At 40.4% G+C, this 23,146-nt stretch overlaps 1 protein-coding gene across 2 annotated transcripts; it reads left to right on the plus strand.

Annotated features, from left to right (window-relative positions):
* The first annotated feature begins 305 nt into the window (after positions 1–305).
* On the plus strand, positions 306–19,359 carry PRSS35 (serine protease 35). 2 transcript variants are annotated; one of them, XM_073626880.1, is made up of 3 exons: positions 306–592; positions 2,413–2,475; positions 12,115–19,359. In XM_073626880.1, the coding sequence occupies exons 2-3, from the start codon at positions 2,462–2,464 to the stop codon at positions 13,403–13,405; spliced, it is 1,305 nt and encodes a 434-aa protein (XP_073482981.1). In that variant the 5' UTR covers positions 306–592; positions 2,413–2,461; the 3' UTR covers positions 13,406–19,359. The 2 variants fall into 2 exon arrangements, with proteins under 2 accessions (XP_073482981.1, XP_073482982.1); XM_073626881.1 differs by lacking the exon at positions 2,413–2,475 and having other exon boundaries at positions 309–592.
* Positions 19,360–23,146: the final 3,787 nt, after the last annotated feature.

The raw sequence follows: 23,146 nt of genomic DNA on the forward strand, positions 1-23,146 counted from the left end.
CTTGCTTGATCTATTTGAAGTCTGCAAACTATTATGTAATTATTGGCCCTGGGGAGGGATAAATACAAAGGCTTGCAGCCTGAAAACCTGTGAGAATCCTCATTTCCAGCCAGGTAATATTAATTAGGAGTAATTCTAGGCAGAAGCATCCACATGTCTAGACTGTGTCTTACAGATGTAGCACATCATCTGCTCTCTGGCGCCCCCTGCTGCCGATGAGGAGGTAGAGCGGAGCTGTAGATCGGTCCTCTGTACAAACTCAGTGCTCTGCCCACCCTGACCTGGTACTTCATTCTCCCCTCCTTGTTTCCTCTGCTTTATCCTCACATGTCTTGTTCTATCTTATCCTGAAGATTGCACATGAATGTGTTCCACCCCACTCTTTCATTTTTAGCTCCCCCTCCCCTCTACCCCCTCCTCTACATAGCCCTCCCCTCTCCAGTATGAGTTGGAGGTGCTCAGAGTTGTGCTTCTACCTCTAAGATTGGATGACATCTGTGCCATACCTTGTGCAGAGGAGGCTTCCATCCCTGAGCTGCATTCAGTGGGAATGAGGATCTGGACAGCTGGGAGCTCACCTATTCTTATTCAGGTAATCCCATGCAGAATATCTCATCCATTGTAGCCTAAAATGACCAGATCTCATTTATTCATTGTGCAGCCAGTGCACTTTACTTGCTGCTGCAGATCTGACAGCTGGGAGATTACTTATTCTTCAACAGACAATCCAATGCAAAATATTCCTGATCTATTGTATCCTAAAATGACCATAACCCATGCATTCATTGTGTAATCAATGCACTTTGCTTGTTGCTGCATATCTGACAGCTGGGAGCTCACTTATTCTTCAACAGGTAATCCCATGCAGAATATTTCTGATCCATTGTATACTATAACTAATGCATGTCATGTAATCATTGTGCAGCCAGTGTATTTTGTTTGCTGCTGCAGATCTGACAGCTGATGGCTCACCTTTTCCATAGTAGGTAATCCCACAGATAGCAGCAGAATATCTCTGACCCATTGAAGACTACTATATGCCATGTATTGATTGTACAGCCAGTACACCTTACTTGCTGCTGCAGATCTGACAACTGGAGGTTCACTTATTCTTCAGTAGATAAGCTCATACATAATATTTCTGATCCATTGCTTTCTAAGACTACTACATACCATGCATTCATTAGGCAGCCAGTACACCTTACTTGCTACTGCAGAAATGACAGCTAAGAGCTCACCTATTCTTCAGCAAGTCATCCCATACAGAATCTCCGATCCATTGGGGATTATTTACGAAAGGTAAATCCACTTTGCACTACAAGTGCAAAGTGCACTTGAAATTGTACTGAAAGTGCACTTGGAAGTGCAGTCGCTGTAAATCTGAGGGGTAGATCTGAAATGAGGGGAAGCTCTGCTGATTTTATCATCCAATCATGTGTAAGCTAAAATGTTGTTATTTTATTTTCCTTGCATGTCCCCCTCGGATCTACAGCAACTGCACTTCCAAGTGCACTTTGCACTTGTAGTGCAAAGTGGATTTGCCTTTTGTAAATAACAACCCCCCATCCTACAACCATTGCATGCCATGTATACATTTTGTAGCTAGTACATTTTATTTGCTGCTGCAGATCTGACAGCTGGGAGCTTACCTATTCTTCAGCAGGTAATAATACAGAATATTTCTCATTGGATTACACAACCATTGCATGCCATTTATCCATTGTGCAGTCAGTGAATTTTATTTGCTGCTGCATATCTGACAGGTGGGGGTCATCTATTCATCAGTAGGTAAGCCCACAGATAGCTGCAGAATCTCCCTGATCTATTGCATCCTACAACTTCTACATGCCAGGTATTCATTGTGCAGCCAGTGCACTTTACTTGCTGCTGCAGATCTGGCAGCTTGCTATAAGTCAATCATACCTACTGTAGAAGCCACTTCCCATCACAGCATCAAATCATAGAACACTTGGAGCAATTCAAGAGTGAAGCAAGTAAAAGGGATACATTGGAGTACACCAAGAACTTCGCTGACAAAGGATTTCTCTTCCTTGATGAAGCAGGCAGCACACTACAAGGTAGCAGAAGCCAGTCACTACAACTTAGATCACTACAAACCTAACAGGGTTACAAGTCTTTATTTCTAAAATCAATGAGCTAGAAAACAAAACAATATTGTAGTTTTAGGATTTGACCCAAAAAATGTGGTTCCCATATTGCTCAGCCTTTTGTCTGCTAATTGCTGGAATTAAACTGCAGTCTTCCCAGTCAGTAGGACTGTAACCTATTAAATCAACATAGGACACAGGGGAGCTTTACTAAGCTTGTGAGGTCACTCTTTGTGAATGATTCAGAAAATCTGTTGTTCATAGACCACTATAATTATATAGGACACGTTTCTATTTATTGCAGTGGATGGGATCTAAGTCTACCATATGTGAAAGCTGGATAGCTCGAGGACATGATGTACACTAGGTAACTTGCAGAGCTGTGACAAGGAAAATGACAGCTCTGTGTATTTATTTATTTATTACAGGCATTTATGTAGCTCTGACAACTTAAAAGGTAAGTTTACCTTTTAACGAAAAATGAAAAGGTGAACTGTAAATATCCTGGTTACCCCTCTGGACCATAACGGACATGATGCCCCATGCTGCTGGTGTAGTGGTCCATACACCGTAATACACAGTCCCAGAGTGAGTATCCATCATAATGCTCTCAATGGCAAGCATGACCTAATAAATTTGCTGACCAACGAGAAGCATTCCTTTCTTCTAGGACCCCTACCAGAAGAAGCAGCCCCAAATGCACTTCTTATTGGTCATGGGTTTGTGCTGACCAATGCCATAGCAAGCCATAGATGTGCCTGGGCACCCTCTAATCACTATATGCAGTACAGATGCCCCCTGCTGCCCCGGCTTCCCCCATGTTGCCCACCCCCACCCCACAGTGCTGCTGGCTTCCCTCCTCTCCCCCCAGCTGCTGCAGGGGATGTTTAAGGATGGAGAGTGGGGGAAGGGGGCTAGTAAATATGTCATTGACCAGTGCCTTCTTTTTCTAAATGAGCACAGTGAATACACTTGCTCACTGTGTCCATTCATAACTGAAGCATGGTAAAATGTGCTTACTATGCTTCAGTTTGTGAATGAACAGGAAGTCGCCCAGCACAGAGTACTTCCTATTCATTCACTGTCCTGTGCAGCTGAGGCTGCAGAGAAAGATGTGTGTTTGCGCTTTGGGGTGCACACCCTAATACAATAGGCTGTGCACACCTATGTTGCAAGCATTATGATGGATACACACTTCAGGGCTATGTATTAATTTTCATTTTTTGCAAAAAGATGAACTTACCCTTTCAGCTGCACATACTTGGAGTGAATTTCATCTTGTTCCTGATTAACCACTTGCCGACCAGCCGCCGCAGTTTTACTGCAGCAGAATGGTACGGCTGAGCGAAACGACATTATGTAACATTGCTTTGCCCTGTGGCCACTAGGGGGGCTAGCTTGCTGGTGTGAGAGCCCGGTGTTCTGCCGAGAAAGTTCCGCTCGGCGGATAAGGACCCCCCTCCTGCGCAGTAGGATCCGGCAGAAATAGCAGAAGGGGAATAGGTCCAAATCAGCTGTACACGGCGCCTGTAAGAGGGCCCCTCGCGGGCTCGCTTCGCTCGCCACGCTTCGGGCACAGCCTCGCTTCGCTCGGCTCTTTTAGATTCCCCCTCTAGGTCCACTTGGATGGTAGGGAAGGAACCTGGACCCAGAGCGCAGGCGCCGTGTACAGCTGATTGTCGATCTTGAGTTCGGCTATCTCCGGCGGGTGTTAGTAGTTCGTACTGCGCAGGCGCTGCGCCTGCGCAGTACAGGGGGGGAACTTATCCGCCGAGGGAACTTATTCGGCAAGACACTGGCGGTCACAATCACCACGGGGCTCCCGCAATCGCTGATGACACACCGAGAACTGGGATCTGTGTGTGTAAACACACAGTTTCTGGTTCTCTGAGGGGAGAAGAGACTGATCATCTGTTCATACACAGTATGAACAGCGATCTGTCATCTCCCCTGCACAGTCCCCTCCCCCCTTCAGTAAAACACACACTAGGGAACACATTAACCCCTTGATCGTCCCCTAGTGTTAACCTCTTCCCTGACAGTGACATTTTTAGAGTAATCAGTGCATTTTTTTATAGCACTGATAGCTGTATAAATGCCAATGGTCCCAAAAAGGTGTCAAAAGTGTCCAATGTGTCCACCATAATGTCGCAGTCCCTATAAAAATCGCAGATCGCCACCATTACTAGTGAAAAAAAAAACTTAATAAAAATATCCCCTCTTTTGTAGACACTATAAATTTTGTGCAAACCAATCAATATACGCTTATTGCAATTTTCTTTTTGCCAAAAATATGTAGAAGAATATATATCGGCCTAAACTGAGGAAAAAAACATTTTTTTAAATATATTTTTGGGGGATATTTATTATAGCAAAAAGTAAAAAATATTGCTTATTTCAAAATTGTCGCTCTTTTTTGTTTATATTGCATAAAATAAAAACCGCAGAGGTGATCAAATACCACCAAAAGAAAGCTCTATTTGTGGGGAAAAAAGGACGTCAATTTTGTTTGGGTGTAACATCGCACAACTGCGTAATTGTCAGTTAAAGCAACGCAGTGCCAAATCGCAAAAAGTGCTCTGGTTAGGAAGGGGGTAAAATCTTCCGGGGCTGAAACAGTTAACTGACAAAATTGAAGCCTTAGGAGGCCCCATGAGCTCGCAGGGCTGAAAAAAAAAATCTAAGGTCCCTTGCTCACATGTTTACATACGTACTAGGAACAATTTTCGACAAGAGCTAATTAACCTACCAGCGTGTCTTTGGAGTGTGGAAGGAAACCGGAGTACCCGGAGGAAACCCACGCAAGCGCAGGGAACATGCAAACTTCATGCAGATAGTGCCCTGGCCAGGATTTGAACCAAGGACCTCAGAGCTGCAAGGTAGAAGTCCTAACCATTAAGCAGCGAACAGTGCCATAGCAGAATCAATTCACCATCTGTGTTATAATGTAACAATGTCATCATATCATATATCTAGGTGATCATTGCCAATGTCTGCCACAGAGGAACAAGAGAAGCCAAGATTTATTTTTGCAAGTGCCAGAAAGGTTTTCCCTTGTCTGGAATGTTCAGGGTTTCCGCCAACACTTGCCAATCAACCAATAAATTCAACCATCTACAGTTTGGTTATAAATGTTTTAGGATCACTTTACTTTAGTTGACCCCGTCTGCCATCTACTGGACTTAGTGAATATTACACCTAGTTAGCACACTGAAGACCTTCAGAAGAATGTTCCTTTTAGCGTAACGTGCATTGAAATTCTTTGCTATAATAATAATATAGTATTATCAATATTTGATATTAATAAATAATAGCAATAGTACAAATAGCAGTGATGTTTTAAGACCACAGCAAATTGTTGTGTGACACTAAGAGCCCTTTCACACTGGGGCGGTTTGCAGGCGCTATTGCGCTAATAATAGCGCCTGCAAACCGACCCGAAAGTGCCGCTACTTTCATTCCAGTGTGAAAGCCCCGAGGGCTTTCACACTGGAGCGATGCGCTGGCAGGACGGTAAAAAAGTCCTGCCAGCAGCATCTTCGGAGCGGTGAAGGAGCGGTGTGTATACCGCTCCTTTACCGCTCCTGCCCATTGAAATCAATGAGATGGCGCGGCTATACCGCCGGCAAAGCGCCTCTGCAGAGGCGCTTTGCGGTGGTATTTAATCCTTTCTCGGCCGCTAGCGGGGGGTAAAACCGCCTTGCTAGCGGCCGCATACCGACGGTAAAACGCCGCTAATAATAGAGGCGTTTTACTGCCGCCCCCGCCCCAGTGTGAAAGGGCTCTAAGAGTATGATGATACTCATTCTTGGCACAAATATTTCTGTTTTAAAGCAAATAAAACAGTGAAGTGTTATTAAACAATTTTCTGATTTTTAACTCAGTTGTTAGACTGAACCCTAAAACTTCATCTAACATTACCTAACCCTTGCCTAATACTTTAAAAAGACATAACCTTACATGTTCCTATATTAGGAGCATGTATGCTAAGTAATGTGTAAGTAAAACCTATTGGCATGCATTACTTCTCACAGAGATCATGGTACTCTTCCAGATAATGCATTCATTTTGCTTTTTCTGCAGTAAGTCTGCACCATCTCTGTTTAGGAATCATTAAAGGTCAGTATCTACTTCCTGGACTACAATGATGGCCCAGGGATGATGCAGACATTTCATGATACTACCTCTCACCTTGTGAGCTGGTAGGAAGTTTATAGTAGTAACCTGCTGGAAGCGTAGGCATCATTCACACTGGCAATGACATACATGCATCTATAGGACATCTCTAAGTGCATATACATGCATATAATTATTTCAAATGGTAGAATTCATACTGTGCCCCCACCTCTATATAGGTGCATTCAGGTTACTTGCATTTAGAGAAAATAGAATTCTGTAAGTCCAGGAGCAGATTAGATCCTCTGAACCCTGGTTCACACCAGTGTGGCTTTGAAGTTGTGCTACCTCAGTGCAACTGCAAAGCAGTGCACTGTCACTTGTGGCTTCCTGACATCTGTGCAACTTCATTTAACAGATGTCAATGCATGTCGCACTTAAGTCGCACAGAAATAACGCAGTAACATTTTTTTTTTTTTTTAGAGTCGCAGTGATTTGACCAGTTCCATTGGAATGCGACTTGTCATACGACTTTGAACTGCCGAGTCGCACTGGTGTGAACCAGGGCTAAATGTGTGTAAAGAGAAAGTAATCTGGGAGGTATAACATTTGTTTATACACACCAGATCAATTTCATGTGCAGGAGGCTAGTGTAAATTTAGGCTAACACTGTGCGTTTTGGCAAAGTCTGCAGCAGACTGATTACATCATTCTAAGAATATGATCTTCTACTGACTAGGCACGGTCACTTGTCTGGAGTGCCAGGACTGCTTTTAATAATAAAACAGAATTTGTTCCTCTTTTTACACAATATAGTATTGCCTTATATTGCAACATGTCAGAAATGTATTTGTGCAGACTCTCAGAATTTTAACTTTAACACTCAAACCTGAGACTTTATTGGCCATAGTCTGGGCACAGGTGCACTTTATTTATATATCTTTAATAAGCAGTGAAAGAGCTTTAAAACAAGACCTCACTCACTGACCTTTCTAGCTGCATGTATGATGAAGTTATTCATTCTGAAAGATCACAACAAAATCTCACCACCTCGTCCAAAGAACGCCATGTATTTATAGAAAAAAATACAAGGCGTTCTATGAATGGCAGCAGTGCCAAACACTCATTTCCTGTGTTCTATGCATGATGATAGAGCTTCCAGCTGTAAAGATGAATTTCTCTGCAATACCTATAGCTACATAGGTAAAGGCTTGTTTTAATTTTTTTTTTTTTTTCCTTATTCAAAATATGTAAATGCAGAGATTCGCTTTAACATTTAGTTTTTAAAAGAAAACTGTGCTGGGGAGACTATGTAGGCTATCATTGTTGAACTGCTAGTTGCCTTTGCCTTACTTTTGAGTCACTGACCAAGATCAAGCCTGCAAATCTGGAAAGACAGATCCAGAGATCTGAATACTTTGCTCTGGGTCAGTGACAGCCAGGGAACTAGTATCCATACTAGCAGCATTTACCTGTCACCTACAGGTGCCTGCAGATCAGATTTGGTATAAAACTCAACCAACTTAACCCTTAAAGAAACCTTTTTCTATGGGAGAATTATGGGGGATGCCACTTTCTGACCTCATGAAAATACCAGTTGCCTGGCTTTTATGCAGAGTGTGTGTGTGTAAGCCTGTCATGGGAGAAAAATGTACAATTCCTTGAAATCGCTGGCTGCCCGGCTGTTATGCTAACCTCTTACTTCAGCACTTTAATTCACTACTGTGGGACACACACATAGAGAAGGGCTTCTGACTTTTTTTCTACTTTCTTCATCTACACATTGGTTCTGGGTCTGTGGTTCAGAAAACAAAGACGGTGGGTCATAAAAACAGCCAGGTAAATAGGATTTTCAAAAGGTGCTGTGCAACAGTAGTTTTTCGGGTTGATTTACTAAATGTAAATAGACTGCGCACGTTGCAAAGTGCAGTTGCCCTCTGCAAGTGCAGTTGCTCCAGAGCTTAGTAAATGAGGCAAGACTTCACTTTGCAAAGAGTACCCAATCACATGCAAGGAAAAAAAAAAAAAAAAACCTGCATTTTTGCTTGCACATGATTGGATGATGGAAGTTAGCAGAGCTTCTGCTCATTTACTAAGCTCTGGAGCAACTGCACAGTCTTTTTGACTTTAGTAAATCAACCCCTTTGTGTCCCTTTCATGGCAGGCTTACAATACTCTAACAATTCACCTCCTTTAAATCCCAACTTTATCCAATTTTATATTTTTTAGTAGGATGTTTTTAAAATTCTGTGTTTCCATCAGTGACACCATTGCAGAGATTTTCCTCACTTCCTGCCCTTGTGATGCCCAGACATGTAATTGAAAGTGCAATCATCACTGGGGCAGGAAGGAGTGGCCAGCAATGAACACATTGTCAGAAATTCTAACGTTTCCCCGTTCACACTTAAGGGACACCACTGCATTGTGTTTTTGGGACATTTTTGGAGCAGCACTATTCATTTGAATGGGCCTCCCTCTGCTTGAAATGTGTGCCAACTAAGCTTATATACCAAATTTTGGCATCAAGTTTTTTGCACGTTTTGTTACATGCCTGCTACCTGTGTTTGGAGCGACGTTAAAAAATTATGGCGTTGCATGTTCTTCAGATGTAAACAGGACTTTAATATGTTTTTGTCTGTGAACCTCCAATGAAGGGATTTTCATCAATTCCTAGTCCAACAGTAATGAAACAGATGACAATGAAAGCCTGGCAGAGGCTTTTCGAAACTCCCCACCAAAAAAAAAAAAAAAGTTATCTGTCATGCTGAACCAGTGGCTACAATGCTGAGGTAAAGAACTGGTACAAGCACATAGTGCTGTGACAGAACTCCTGACTGACATATTGTTCCATATGGTGTACCTAAATCCACTTCAATATGTTCAAAATTCCACAGCCAGAATCCTGACTAGGTCTGGTACAAGTGATCCTATTACCCCTATCCTGGAGTCCTTGCACTGGCTACCCATCAGGTTTCATATAGACTTTAAGATCCTCTTGCTCACCTATAAGGCTCTTCATTGCTTGGCATCCTATTATCTCTCTGTACTTTTATCAACTTACTCCCCCCCCCCTTGTAACCTCCGCTCCTCAAATTTGTTTACTGTGTGTTCCCTCTACTCACCTACACTCAATGGGGGACAGAGCCAGTGGCGGTGTGTCCATAAGGGCGCCCCCTCTGTCATGCCACTCCCTATATGTAAAATGGATAGATTCATGCATGAATCTATCTATCTATCTATGGCCACTGTAGCCACTTCCTATTCAGGCGTCCGACCCCTTTTCGGACGCCGGGCACCTGAATTCCAGTGGCAGGGGGATATTTTTGAAGCACCTGATTAGAGCCATAGGCTCTAATAGGCTTCAAAAAAAGGTGGACTCGTGGCGCAGAGCATTGCGCTACGAGCCCATCCAGGTGTGTTGGCAAAGCAATGAATATTTGCTTTGCTAACACTGAACCGCCTCTCTGCCAATCATGGAACGCGGGTCTAATACCCGTCACCTGATTGGCTGAAGGTGCAGACATCCCTATTAGACGCCTAGCGGAACGGAGGAGGAGATGTACAGGAACCATGGAGGATGCAGGAGCAGTCGGCTGGCCATTCCACAGCTTGCCGCTGTCAACCGGATGGGGTAAGTGCCGGTCTGACAGCGGGCGAGTGGGGGTCACAGTGGCTGCATATTATGGGCACAGGCTGCATATGATGGGCACAGAGGCTGCAATTGATGGCACAGTGAGGCTGCAAGTGATGTTTTTTTTTTTTTTTAATTTTTCAGTTTGTTTGCGCCCCCCAAATTTTTGTAGCACCAGCCGTCACTGGACAGAGCCTTCTCCTGTTATGCTCCAAAACTCTGGAACTCACTTCCAAAGAACATCAGCGTCATCTTCTCTAAACTCGTTCAAATCAAATCTAAAAACATTTTTCTTTAGACAAGCTTTCACTTAATTGTCCCTTTTCCCTTATGTTATCCTGTGTATTTCTTGTGTTCTCCTTGTAAAGCGCTTTGAGAAGCCACCTTTTAAAGACACTATATAAAATAAAGTTGATTATTATTATTGTTCCATGATAAAGTGTCAGCATAAAAAGCATAACAATAGGGTGAACATGTCAGCCAAAAAAGCAAAGGGGCTTCTATATTTTTCTCAGCACAGATTTCCTCTAAAAAATACAGAACAGAGGCTTGTAATAAGCAATTCGGCTCCTTACCATTGGCTACACCTTTATTATCTGCGGATATACATTTTAAAAGAAAAATATCTGCTTGGAAGCCTCTTGAAAATCAGTGACAGGTGATATGTCTGACAGCCTGTGAAGTAAAAAAGTTACACAAAGCAAAATATTTGGAATTAGCAGGGACGTGAGAGCAGTCTGGAATGTTTCACCCCATGTACCAACATTCTAAAATTCCCATGAGCACTACACCAAAATTAGGGTGCACAAAAGGGCTTTTACAATGTTAAGATGACATATAGGGTTATACCATATAGAACCAGACATTACTGGAACATTTTCTTGTGAGGGTCTTGTCATATTATTCCTTATGCTTACACTGGGTTTAAGTGATTTGCTTTAGTTATTTGCACCACCATCATCTGAGTCAGTCATTGTAGGATAAGACTCTACCAACTGTCATCAAAAGGTAGTTTTGGATTATGTTCACTCCAGACAACCACAAAGCATGGTTCTATAATGTATAAATAACTGCTTATTTTTGTGGCATTCACCATCAAAAAAAGCCCCATATCACTTTTCCACTTGACATAACCTAAAATCTCTTTCCAAATGTGTGACTAAAGCCCACACTATTAGATTTTCTGCAGACTTTTGTCTTCAGATTTACTAAAACCCTAGAATATGAGGTCAAACCTTAAGAGTTTCAATTTGTATACAATCAGGCAGGCCCTTACACTACATGGTTTTGGTAAATCGGAAGACAAAAATCTGTATGGGGTCTAAGGCTGGCCATACATTATACAATTTTCTTGTACAACTTCCATTTAGATTTACCAAAACCATATAATATGAGGTCAGACCTAAACACTTTTAATTTCCATGCAGTCAGGCAGCCCCTTATACTAATTAGTTGAAGGTAAATTTAAAGAAAATTCAATAAGAAAATTATATGGTGTATGGCCAGCTTAACTTCCATTAAATGTTGTTACCATACTGGGCCTGTTTGTAAGAAAACTGGAGCAAAACAATACAGGGCTTTTTGCCCATAGCTTTCATTACCAAGTCTTCAGTGTAAAGATGCTGCACAGATTAGGACTGGTGATATGTGACAAAAAAAACCCCAGCTATTAATTTCTCCAGTTTCCATCACCAGTCTTGGTCATCATAGAAAATAAAAATGTTGCTTATGCTGCCCATACACTATATGTAAAATTGGCCGAAATTCGGTCATTTAGACAGTTTATCGATTTTGTGCCCATTAACTGGTTGAAAAATGAAAAATTATTGGGACTTTTTTGAGCCGAAAGAAATGAAGAACAAGTTTGGAGATTTTCTGCCGAACGAACGATAAATTGAAAGGTTAATGTGTTTCCTGTTCGAACTGCCTGCACTAAGTATATGTAAAAAAACTAACAAAAAATGCATTCATTTATGTCCACTGAACAATTTATCGGTCATTACATGATGACACTATCGTTTACGCTCACAGACGAATGTTAGTTTTTTTTAAATGGGTTCGGCCGATTTTTCATATAGTGTATGGCCAGCATTAGTCATAATCACCAATTTTACATGCAAAAAAATAACACAAGAATCCTAATGGTTCATATGGGCATTGCCAACATTATGCTTTCACCTAATCTAGCGCACACATTTATATGGACCATGCAAACCTATTTTATTGATTTCTACTTATTTATATTAATTTCTCTTTTAGTTCTAGAGTTCGGGGCAGAATGGATTGCCTCCATCTAGTATTCCTCTTTTCCTTGATCTTATTATCCAACACCAGTAAAGCAGATGATTCAGATCAGGAGGGCATAACTTGGCACATCAAGGAAATACCTCACATAGTCACTTCAGATGTTGTCCACCTCAGCAGCCCAAAATTTGAAGCAGAACCAAATCTAGAACTCCATGGAACCTGTGGTATTGAATGTCAGAAGAAACTGCCACCACCTACTCTACATGATCTGGAAAACTTTTTGTCTTTTGAAAGTATGTATGACAATGGTACACGCACCATGACAAAAGTAAATGTCCAAACCTGGTTTTCTGGAAGTCTCCATCAGAGCAATGTATCAGCAAAACACAACATGCGTAAAAAGCGACAAGTTTATGGCACAGATAGTAGGTTCAGTATATCAGACAAACATTTTATGACCAACTACCCCTTTAGTACTGCAGTTAAATTATCTTCTGGCTGCAGTGGTATCCTTATTTCACCAAAACATGTTCTAACAGCTGCCCATTGTGTACATGATGGTACTGATTATGTTAAAAATTCCAAAAAATTACGTGTTGGGATTCTTAAGATTAAGACAAAGATGGGTGGCAAAAGAAATCGAGGATCAAGGAAAAACAAAGGAGATACCTCTGATGATGCTAGTTCAACAAAGCATGGTAAAAAACAAAGAAGAAAGTCCATGCAAAAAAGGTCCGTAGCAGATGTAGACCAAAAATTCACAAGCTCTGGGAAAGAAAAAGGCTCCATGCCTGGAAAGCCTTCCTTCCAGTGGACAAGAGTAAAAGCTATTCAGATTCCTAATGGCTGGTTGAGGGATGTATCAAAAAACATGACTCTTGACTATGACTATGCAGTTCTGGAATTAAAGCGTACGCAAAAGAAGAAGTTTATGGAGTTTGGAATTAGTCCAGAAATTGACAAGATGCCAGGGAGCAGAGTACATTTCTCAGGATTTGATGATGACAGGGCTGGGCAGTTGGTATACCGGTTTTGCAGTGTTTCGGTGGAATCTAATGATCTATTTTATCAGTATTGTGATGCAGAACCTGGCTCTAGTGGTTCTGGTATTTACATCCGTCTCAAAGAGCCAAATAAGAAGAAGTGGAGCAGGAAAATCATTGCCATCTATTCTGGTCACCAGTGGGTGGACGTTGGCGGAGAACAGCAGGATTACAATGTTGCCATCAGAATTACTCCACTGAAGTATGCACAGATATGTCTCTGGGTACATGGAAACAATGCTGATTGTTCTCAAGGATAAACTTTAGCTCATGGTTAAAAACTCAGAGCAGCACAGAAATAAAAGTCTTGGAGAGGGCCATCCACTGCTTTAACATGGGTGCAGGAGATTTTATAGAGGAAAGCACTTCATGAAAATGTGCAAGACTTTTTTTTTTTTAGATAAAATTGATACACTGCTACCTACATGTCATCAGATTTGGATTTTGAATGAAGTATGCAATCCCTACATTGTAGGTTGTTCTGCTCTATATTTATTGGAAAGCAATCAACTACGCCACTTCAGACATGTGGTATTCTCAGGACAGCCATTCTTTGTACTGCATTTCTTCACAGAATTTTAAAGAAGGTTTAAAAAGTTCACCCTAAACAATTTGGCTTGTTTCTGAGCTCAGCGGTTCTACAAGATGAGTACAAAAACACAAACATATATTGTTTACAAGTAAGCAGGTTATCAGATTATAGGAGCAGAGTAGGTGCACCAGTATGCACATATAGCTGATGATTGCCTTCTGCAGCTAGCCACATGAATAGGCCATCTTTAGTGTACCTCTCCTTACTGAAATGCTTAAACCCTGAAAAAAACCTTCTTCTGTGCTTTAGTTTTACCATTGCTTCTTGGAGCTTAATAAGGTCATCTGATTCCTGTAATAATGAACACCATAACCCATTGAGTTAAAATATTTAAAGTATTACATGCTAACTTTGTGGCAGAAGGATGTTGGAAAGCTAAGCTTGGTGCTATTATAACGTGATTTCATTAACTTCAAATTCTAGCTGGTAAAGACCTGACCTATTCACAAATACATTTGAGTACATTTTTAAGGTAAAAATATCTAGGAAACAGGCTTCTACTATTCATTTGCTTGAAAACAAAGATATATGTAGAATTAAACAAATTGGATGGATGAATTGGCCTATGTTGTAGTTGAAAGATTTCCTACTCATGTACATCATGCATTTGGTACAGAGGGGTGATTATTAGAAGGGATACACAAACACATTAGTGGATTATAGTATAAATCAGAGAAGGAGATTAAGGTTTCTGTCTATTCTTATTCAGTAATTGCTGCCTGACTTTCATGCTGATCCTCTAGCTTCAATATATTGGGATTTACTAAAGGCAAATAGGCTATTCACTTTGCAAGGGAATTTGCCCCAGAGCTTAGTTAATATAGAGAATTTTCACCTGGAAAGTTTAAAAAAAAAAAAACCTGCATTTTTACTTGCACATGATTGGATGATGGAAGTCGGAAGAGCTTCACCTCACTCAAAGTGCAACGTCCTTTGCAAAGTGAACAGCCGATTTGTCTTTAGTAAATCAACCCCTTTGACCCAAAACTCAAGACAAGTATACAAATAAGGACTTTTGATTATCCAAGGACTTGGCTCATCTGTATACTTGTTACAGTGCAGTGGCTCCAAAGTTATTGAAACCAGTGGGTCGCCTAATAGTAAGGCAACAACCATTTTCAGAATGGGATCAGCAGTGACATTGTCCATGTTTGTTTTTTTCATAAAACGTTTACCTTGCTAGAGTGCTTTTCAATTTTATAAAATGTGTACAAATACTTGATGCAATAGAACTAAACAGCAATGCTTGCAATGTTTACTATGAAAACTAGCTTTTACAGAATTAACATGCACAAAAATTGTACAGTTGTTGCTTATGAGGACTCATTTCCACTTGGGCAATTTAAAAGCCAATAATGTCTATGGGAACTGTTCACTTCTTTGTGCTGATGCACGCTTAGGAGATAACTGTCTAGTATTGAGTTCAGTAAAACACTTTTTTAGGTTTGTAGAAATGCATTGTTCATATTGTTTATTTTTCGTGCATCAGCACAATGAAAAACAATTACGTTTTTTTTTTACTTGATTTGCCTAATTCAAAACAAAAGAGACAGTGATCACTTAGGTACATGTAGTAAAAAAAAAAAAAAAAAAAAAGAAGTGCATAACAAGAATTCTGAACATGCATATCCATGTGAAAGTTCCCTTGAAGAATACAGTTTTCCACTGAGCCTTTTGGTGATTTATGGCCCATGGCTTGTCTTCCATGCAGTAAACCAAGTGTTGTCTGTATATGAAATGAGAAATGCCACCATACACTTGAAACTAGATATCCTCGGACTGGAATAGGCATTTACAGCCACACCTTCCCTAGCAATCAGTCTATGGATTTCAAGCATACATTCAGGCTTTTGCTGTACAACCGATTCCTTGGCGAGTAAGGAAAAGAAGTTCAGTACCCTTTGCTGAAGAAACTTTTTTTTTTTTTTTCTTTTTTTTACATTAAAAAGACTCTGCTAAACTATTAACATCTAAACTGGTAAAATAATCTTAGTGTCATTTTAACATCTCCATAAACAAAATCTGATAGATATGGGATCTCTATGCCTTTACAACACATACCTGACAATCACAGGTATGACTCCTAGAGGCAGAGGTATGAGGGGATTTGTAGTTTCACCACAGCTGGAGTGCTGAGGTTGCCTACCCCTGCATTAGGATCGTGATGGTGGAGGCATCTATCTGTGTTGTTTCTAAGGTGAAGCACCCAACCCACCATAAAATCACAATGTCTGTCTATTGCTGGAAAGGCTACAGGTTTGATTCAGACACAAGTTTATTTAAAGGGGAAGTCCAGGTTAGAACTAACCAAGTCTAAAGCTGCTCTCACCCCCTTCAAACACCTATACCAGGTACCCTGTAGAAGGAAGATGAATACTTATCTATTCTCAGGGTGCTTCAGTCCGGTCACATGATCGACTCCCAGCGGCTGGCTTCAAGAGAGGAGGGACAACCAACAAATGCCCAATGGTATGGTTATGGATGATGTCACCGTCCAGGCATTCCAGCCGTTGCTTTCGCCTCTCCCCTGAAGCCGGCCACGGGGGAGATCACATGACCAGACCACACTGAGCATAGACAAGTACTGTATATGCATTTTCCTTCTATTGGGCCATTAGTATAAAAGTTAGAAGCGGGGAGGTAGCAGTTTTAAACTTGGCTAGTTCTAGCGTTGAATTCCACTTTAAGTATGTGCGCACAGAGAGAAACTTAGTATGTACATGACATTTAAAACTATCTGAAGTTAATCTATACCATTAGATTATATTTTTTTGTAGACACATGTGCATCTTGGTGCTGCTGGAGTCCTAGTAGAAGTGGTTGTAAAGCTTTTTGGGACTCCCCCCCGAGTGACCCCCATAGGAAGGCTCTATTGACACAGACAGGGAGCCCCCCACTCCTTCCTCACATAATTTTATAGACTGCATCAGAAGCCAATGGCTCCTGCTGCTATCAATCTGCCCAGTGAGGAGGAATAGAGCCAGGAGAGCCACTGCTCTCATACACAGCACTGGATCAAAATCGGGCTCAGGTAAGTATAAGGGTGGACTGGGGGGGGGGATCCTTGAGCACAGAATGTTTTTTACCTTAATGAATAGAATGCATTAAGGTAAAAAACCTTTAGGCTTTAGAAAAACTTCTAAAAAGGTTCAGAACACTCATTGCAATTAATATTCAGTATCATTATTAATAGACAACTAGGAGTAATAATGCAACATATAAACATCAACGATTGCCTACAGCTTTAATTTTGTAAAGTGTACAGTGGCAATTTCAGAGGGCTTGATGCTGTTCATTTCTAGTAAGGAGTTAAGTTAAATCTGCAGGTAATTCTAAGGTTGGCCATAGACGGATTCGAACCATGTGTGTGGTGGGCAAGCTGACTGTACCAAGTTGATCGATCAACTTGGGTACAACCAGCCTGCCAGATTCACTTATCAGGGGGATTCCTGTCAGCATTGGCTGTGTTGATGGGGGAGTCTATGACCTGTCTAAGGCTTTTGATTATAGGTGGCAAACTCTGTCTATTCTCTGTATAGTATTGAGCAAAAGTGCATCTTGGTTTCTGGACTAGTAAATCAGATAATTTGCCTGTTAGCAAATATATACCTAATTTTCTTAAAATTGGATATTAGGTAATAGGTTATAGTTAGATACATGAACAGATCCACTTCAGAAAAGCTTTTCCTTAGATCACAGTTCTTTAAATACTGTCTAAAGATAATATAACTTGATTTCGTGATAATTTTGGCAGAGAACTTAAACCTTTACTCTCTAATTTAATCTCTTGTAGAGTATGTCAGCAAAGGGCGTTAAGTTACGCTTTTTTTTCCTCATCCATGAGATGACATCTGTTTTGTAAACATTAAAGTTTTTAATAAAATGAAAATTATTTCTATATGAAAACATTATAGTTCTAATAAATGGTGCTAAAGACCTTGTGTATATGTACACTGTGTGCACATTAGTCAAGTTGTATTTTTGAGAATTTAAGTATTGAACTACAGTGCTCTCAGTTAATCCAAAATGTAAATAAACCTCAAACCTGAATATTTAAGAAAGTAAAAGTGAGGTTTTGGCTTTCTTAGGAGAATATCTATGTGTGCGCAATTATTGGGCAACTATTAGAGTGCAGAATTATTATGCAACTAAATGAAAAAATTTCATCTCACTTGTTTATTTCTGTTAAAGTGAGAATAAACAAAAAACTCAAAATTTACAAATAGACATTTGACATTTAAAAAAAAAAAAAAAAAGTGACCACTATAGCTCCTCCGTTCTTTTCAATAACAGTCATAAGCCTTCCATTTATTGGAGTCGGTCAGTTTCTTGATCTGTTGACGGCCAAGTTTTTTGCAGCAGCAACCACAGCCTCCCAGACACTGTTCAGAGAGGTGTACTGTATTCCTTTACCGTAAATCTCCTGTTTAAGAAGGGCACACAAGTTCTCAATAGAGTTTAGGTCAGGTGAGGAAGGGGACCAATGTCATTATTCTTTCATCTTTAGGGCCTTTACTGGCTAGCCACACAATGGAGTACTTCGATGCATGCGATAGAGCATTGTTCTGCATAAATATCATGGGCTTCTTGAAAAATGCAGACTTTTACCTGTACCACTGCTTGAAGAAAGTGTCTTCTAAAAACCGGCAGTAGATTTTGAGTCCTTCTTCAACCTGAAAAGGTCCAGCTAGCTCATCATTAATAATACCAGCCCATACCAGTACCCCACCTCCACCTTGCTGGTGTCTGAGTTGAAGTGGAGCTCTGTGCCCATTCCTGATCCAGCCACAGGTCCATCCATCTGGTCCATTAAGAGTCACTCTCATCTTATCAGTCCATAAAACCTTTGAAAATTATTCAGAAAGTCTTTAGATGTTACTTGGCCCAGTCTTGACGTTTCAACTTATGTGTCTTGTTCAGTGGTGGTTGAATTTCAGCCTTCCTTGCCCAGGCCATGTCATTGAGCAATGAACACCTTGTACTCCTGGGCACTCCAGGTAGGTTGCAGCTCTGGAATATGACAGCACTGGAGGATAATGGGTTCCTAGTAGTTTTACGTTTGATTCTTCTCAAATCTTTTGCAGGTAATTTGCACCTTTTTTCTCAACACATTTCTTGCGACCCTGTTGACTATTTGTAACAAAACGTTTCATGGTTCACACCCCAATATTTCAAGAGCGCTGCATCCCTCTGAAAGACTTTTTACAATTTTTGACTTTTCAGAGAGTCAGTTAAAAGTCTTTTTTGGCCCATTGTGCCAGAGGAAAAAAAAGCTGCCTAAAAAGTATGCACACCTTGATCTAGGGTGTTGATCTTCTTAGGTCACACCCTCCCTCATAACACAAATACACATCACCTGCTATGCTTAAACCCAATAAGCATTCAAGTTTATACAGCTTGCAGTTGGACAATATGCATAAAAATGATGATTTGGTCAAAATACTCACTTGCCTAATAACTGCACACACAGTGTAATATAGTGTGTATATATTTTATATACACATACACACAATTATATATGTACTATACATATATATGCATAGTAATTTAATGCATACACATACGTAAAGAATGGTTATGGTGCTATCTATGTTAGCCATTCATTAAATATATTTTTCAGTACTAGTGGCTGTTATTTTATTTCTCTGCTCAGTCTGTTAATTTTGGACTCTGAAAAATTCTGGCAATCCTGCAAAGAAAAACAACTTCTGTCCAACTTGTGACATCTGTTTCACATGTATGGGTACTTTGCCAGGAGCAGAACAATGTGTGGACATGAAGTAATTTTAAATACACTTTGGTATCAAGGCTAGATTACCATATTAATAACAAGGATCTTTAAAGCAGAAAATCAGAACTTAAAAATGTTGCGACAATCACACACACTACAGTCTTAAATCTCCCATTTTACTACTATCCAGCAGTAAAAGTGTACTGCTCGTCACTTAAATATAATCCACTTCTATGTCAAAAATGGGACTGCTGTGTAGTTGCATTTAGCATTCTGAAACGCTACATCTTTATTATAACCTTAAAATGTTATTTTGGCTCTAGAGAGTGATGCAAAATTCATAGTTAGTTTTCCCCATTCTCTTCTCCTTAGCATGACATTATTATAGCCACTTATGGCTAATTGTAAGCCAAGATAGGCACAGGGTGTGCAGGAGGAAAGGATGCATTTGTATAGCTACACTTATCCCTGTGTCCCCAAATTAAGCAGTTTCTTCATTTTAGAAAGTAGTTATTATTTACCTCATTTGTTCCCTGCAACACCACTTTTGCCTGTACTTCATCAATCTCCCTCTATAAATGACTCAATATGTAGTAAATACTCATCATTGGAACATGCTGTGGCAGCAGCTCCAAAAGGAGCTAAAATAAACTTGCTACAGTAGCTTTAAAGTGTTACTAAACCCAGGACCCTGCATTCACTATTCCTGGTCTCCCACAGTACACAGAACATGAAAATGCAATAATTTTAGTAAATATAAACGGATAAATACCTTTTCTCATCAGCAGTATATAGGAGTCTTGTGAATTCTATAAGTGCCTGGTTAAAGCTTGTAGGAGGAGTTTTCATACTCCACTGGCTGTCCTGTCAGGATGCAGCACCCCTGACCCTCTGGACAGTGCCGATTGGCCCTGTGCTTATCACAGGCACTCTCCAAAAAAAAAAAAAAAAACAACTTTCTAGCAATACACACAAACTGAGCATGTGCAGCATGACTCCAGTAATTTTGTCTTATCCGGACATGTTTTGGAGTCAGTGGAAGAAGGGGAGGATTTGTGCATACAGGATCAATCAGCCTTTTTACACAATGCAGAGGATCAACCCCTTAGGTTCCACAGAGTATAACAAGCATGCTTTACTGTATATAGAAAGATTTTACTGTTGTGGGTTTAGGAACAATTTAAAATAGATTTGGCTCTGTCACAGTTCTGTGTGACTATGTAAAAGTACAGCATCTGAAAGGACTGGTTTAGAGTACCAAATACAGCCTAAAGGTAATCACCACCTTCATTAAAACAGGACTCTAAAGCCTCGTACACACGGTATGATTGTTGGCAGGGGATTGTCTGTTGACAGACTGTTGCCCTAAAATCTTACCATTAGTACGCTCCCTTTTGACAATTGTTGTCCAATTTTCGGCCAACAAATGTTGGATGACAGGCTAGAAAATTTTGGACAGACAACGACTTGATGTATTTTCGTATGGTCAGTACACAAATCTGTCACACAAAAGTCAAAAGTATGGAATCAATGCTCAACAAACACGAAATCAGCAGAAGAGGCCCAAAGGGTGGCGCTCAAGAGCTGAAATTCCTCGTAGTATGTAACTATGTTTGTGTTTATGGCACGACAATTGTGTACTGTTAGTATGCAAGACAAGATCCTGGCACACTCCCTTTTGACAAAAATCAGACGATTGGTTGGCCAACAATTGTACCATGTGTATGAGGCTCTATGTACACTTCTGCAGGTAAACAAATGTTTAGGAGCAAATGGGCATTTTTTTCAGCTGCCCCTGAACTGTCCTCTGTTATCTTATCATTACATGTACACAGGGTCGTTTCTAGGCAGTTGAGTTTAGAAGCATTTTTTGTAAAGCAGAGGCATTTAAAATGCAAAACACCTGTAACAGCTTGTAAACGCATGTAAACGCAGTAACTTGCATTTCGTTTACCGGCATTATTAATTTTTGACCATTTGAAAAAATAATAAATAAAACCCGCTTCTAAACGCCAAAGCTGTAAACGCGGCAAAACTCACTTTTTTAAACGTCGGTTACCATCTGTCAAGTTAAATCACTCAGGAGAGGTTGTAAATTGTCCTGTGTACATGAAGCCTTAGGCTTCATGCACACTGCTGCTGTTAAACTCACATTTTTGTGAGTTGAGGCGTTTTTTCTTTTTCTGCCCTTGAACTCCCCTCTATGTTATCCTATGTGTCCATGGATGTTTTTAGCAGTTTACTAGCAGGGGAGTTTAGAGGATGTTTATTGAACTCCCTAAAAATCGCTTTCAGGAGAGGGAATATTTTAGCACAAAAACCTCAGAACGCTTTTAAACGCGTGTAAACACTAGCTGCACTTAGCATTTCAGAGTTTATATCAATGACCAGAATACATTAAAATTCTGGCCAGTTAAATAAACTCCCAAACTCCAAACACTTCTAAACACTGCTAAACTGGTTTAAATTAATGCAGCTTAGGAGAGTTCATAACATTGATTTTTTTTTCCTCTTAGGATAAACAGCATTTACAGGAAACCAGTGTGCACGAGACCTAAGGCTTGGCAAATTACACAGAACTAGTTGGCTTAAAGTGTGTTTAAACCTCAACACTTCTCTCATTCACTCCCTTTTGGTCTGTTAAATATGCCATTGAAAGTGTTTTGTCATATCTGTTCAAAAAGTGAAAAAAAAAAAAAAAAAAAAATCAGAGGTGCCCTGTGTCTTCCTGTGTTATAACTCAAGGTGAGTAATTAGTCCACCCTGACCTTAGCCTTAGACTACAGAATGATTAGCCTTCATGTCAGGAGCTGGGAGGATAGATGGGCATGGCTGACGCCACTCAGTCCACAAGGCTGTGTGTTGTCAGCCTAAAACAAGACAAAGCAGAACTTCAGTTATATTTTCAACTTTCCATCTATTAAATCTTCTGCTCGTTGTTTTAACTTTAGATAGTAAAGCTTTTTTTTTTTGCCAGTAAATACCTTATACAGCCCACTTCCTGTTTGGTTAAAAGCCTAGGCTTATGACATCATGCACATCTCTCTCTCTCACTCTCGTGAGAGTTTGCCGGGAAGGGAGGGGGATGAGTCATAAGAGGGGCAATGAGAGCTGCAGGGCTGCAGAGCTGGAGGTGTGCCTCTGTGTGAATCCAGGAAGTGAACAGGCAGCAGCTTCAGCTGCCCACAGTTAAAATGGTTGCAGCCAGACTCAGTTGAAGGAGATTTCTGCAGCATATTTGGAAAGTGCATATTTTATATATACTGTGATTCTGTAAAGTGGTTGGAGGGAAGCTTCTGAATGGCAAATATGTTTTTATTACAAATTATGGGAGCAGACTGCAGTTCCTCTAAGAGTCAGTGCATTTCTAACAGATCAATGGGTGTTTTTCTGTACCTGCAGGGTGTTCAAAGGAATAAAATATGGGGTGATGTGCATGTAAACTGCATGTTTTACAGAGATGTACTGCATTTGACTTTAAATTTGCCCTGACATACATTTTAGGGTGAGGGAAAGCAAAAATGCTTTCATATAAATCCATTATAGCTCTACCCACTACTCAAAGGTGGCGTAATTCTCTCGATTTTGTGCTCGTGTTAGAAAAAACGAAACGCAAATCCCTTTGGTTTTAAGCTGACAGTACTTTTCAGCTCTTCAATGTTACATTTAGTGTGCTTT

This window comes from Aquarana catesbeiana, linkage group LG04 (genome assembly GCF_042186555.1).
Source record: "Aquarana catesbeiana isolate 2022-GZ linkage group LG04, ASM4218655v1, whole genome shotgun sequence".
Classification (NCBI taxonomy): Eukaryota; Metazoa; Chordata; class Amphibia; order Anura; family Ranidae; genus Aquarana; species Aquarana catesbeiana.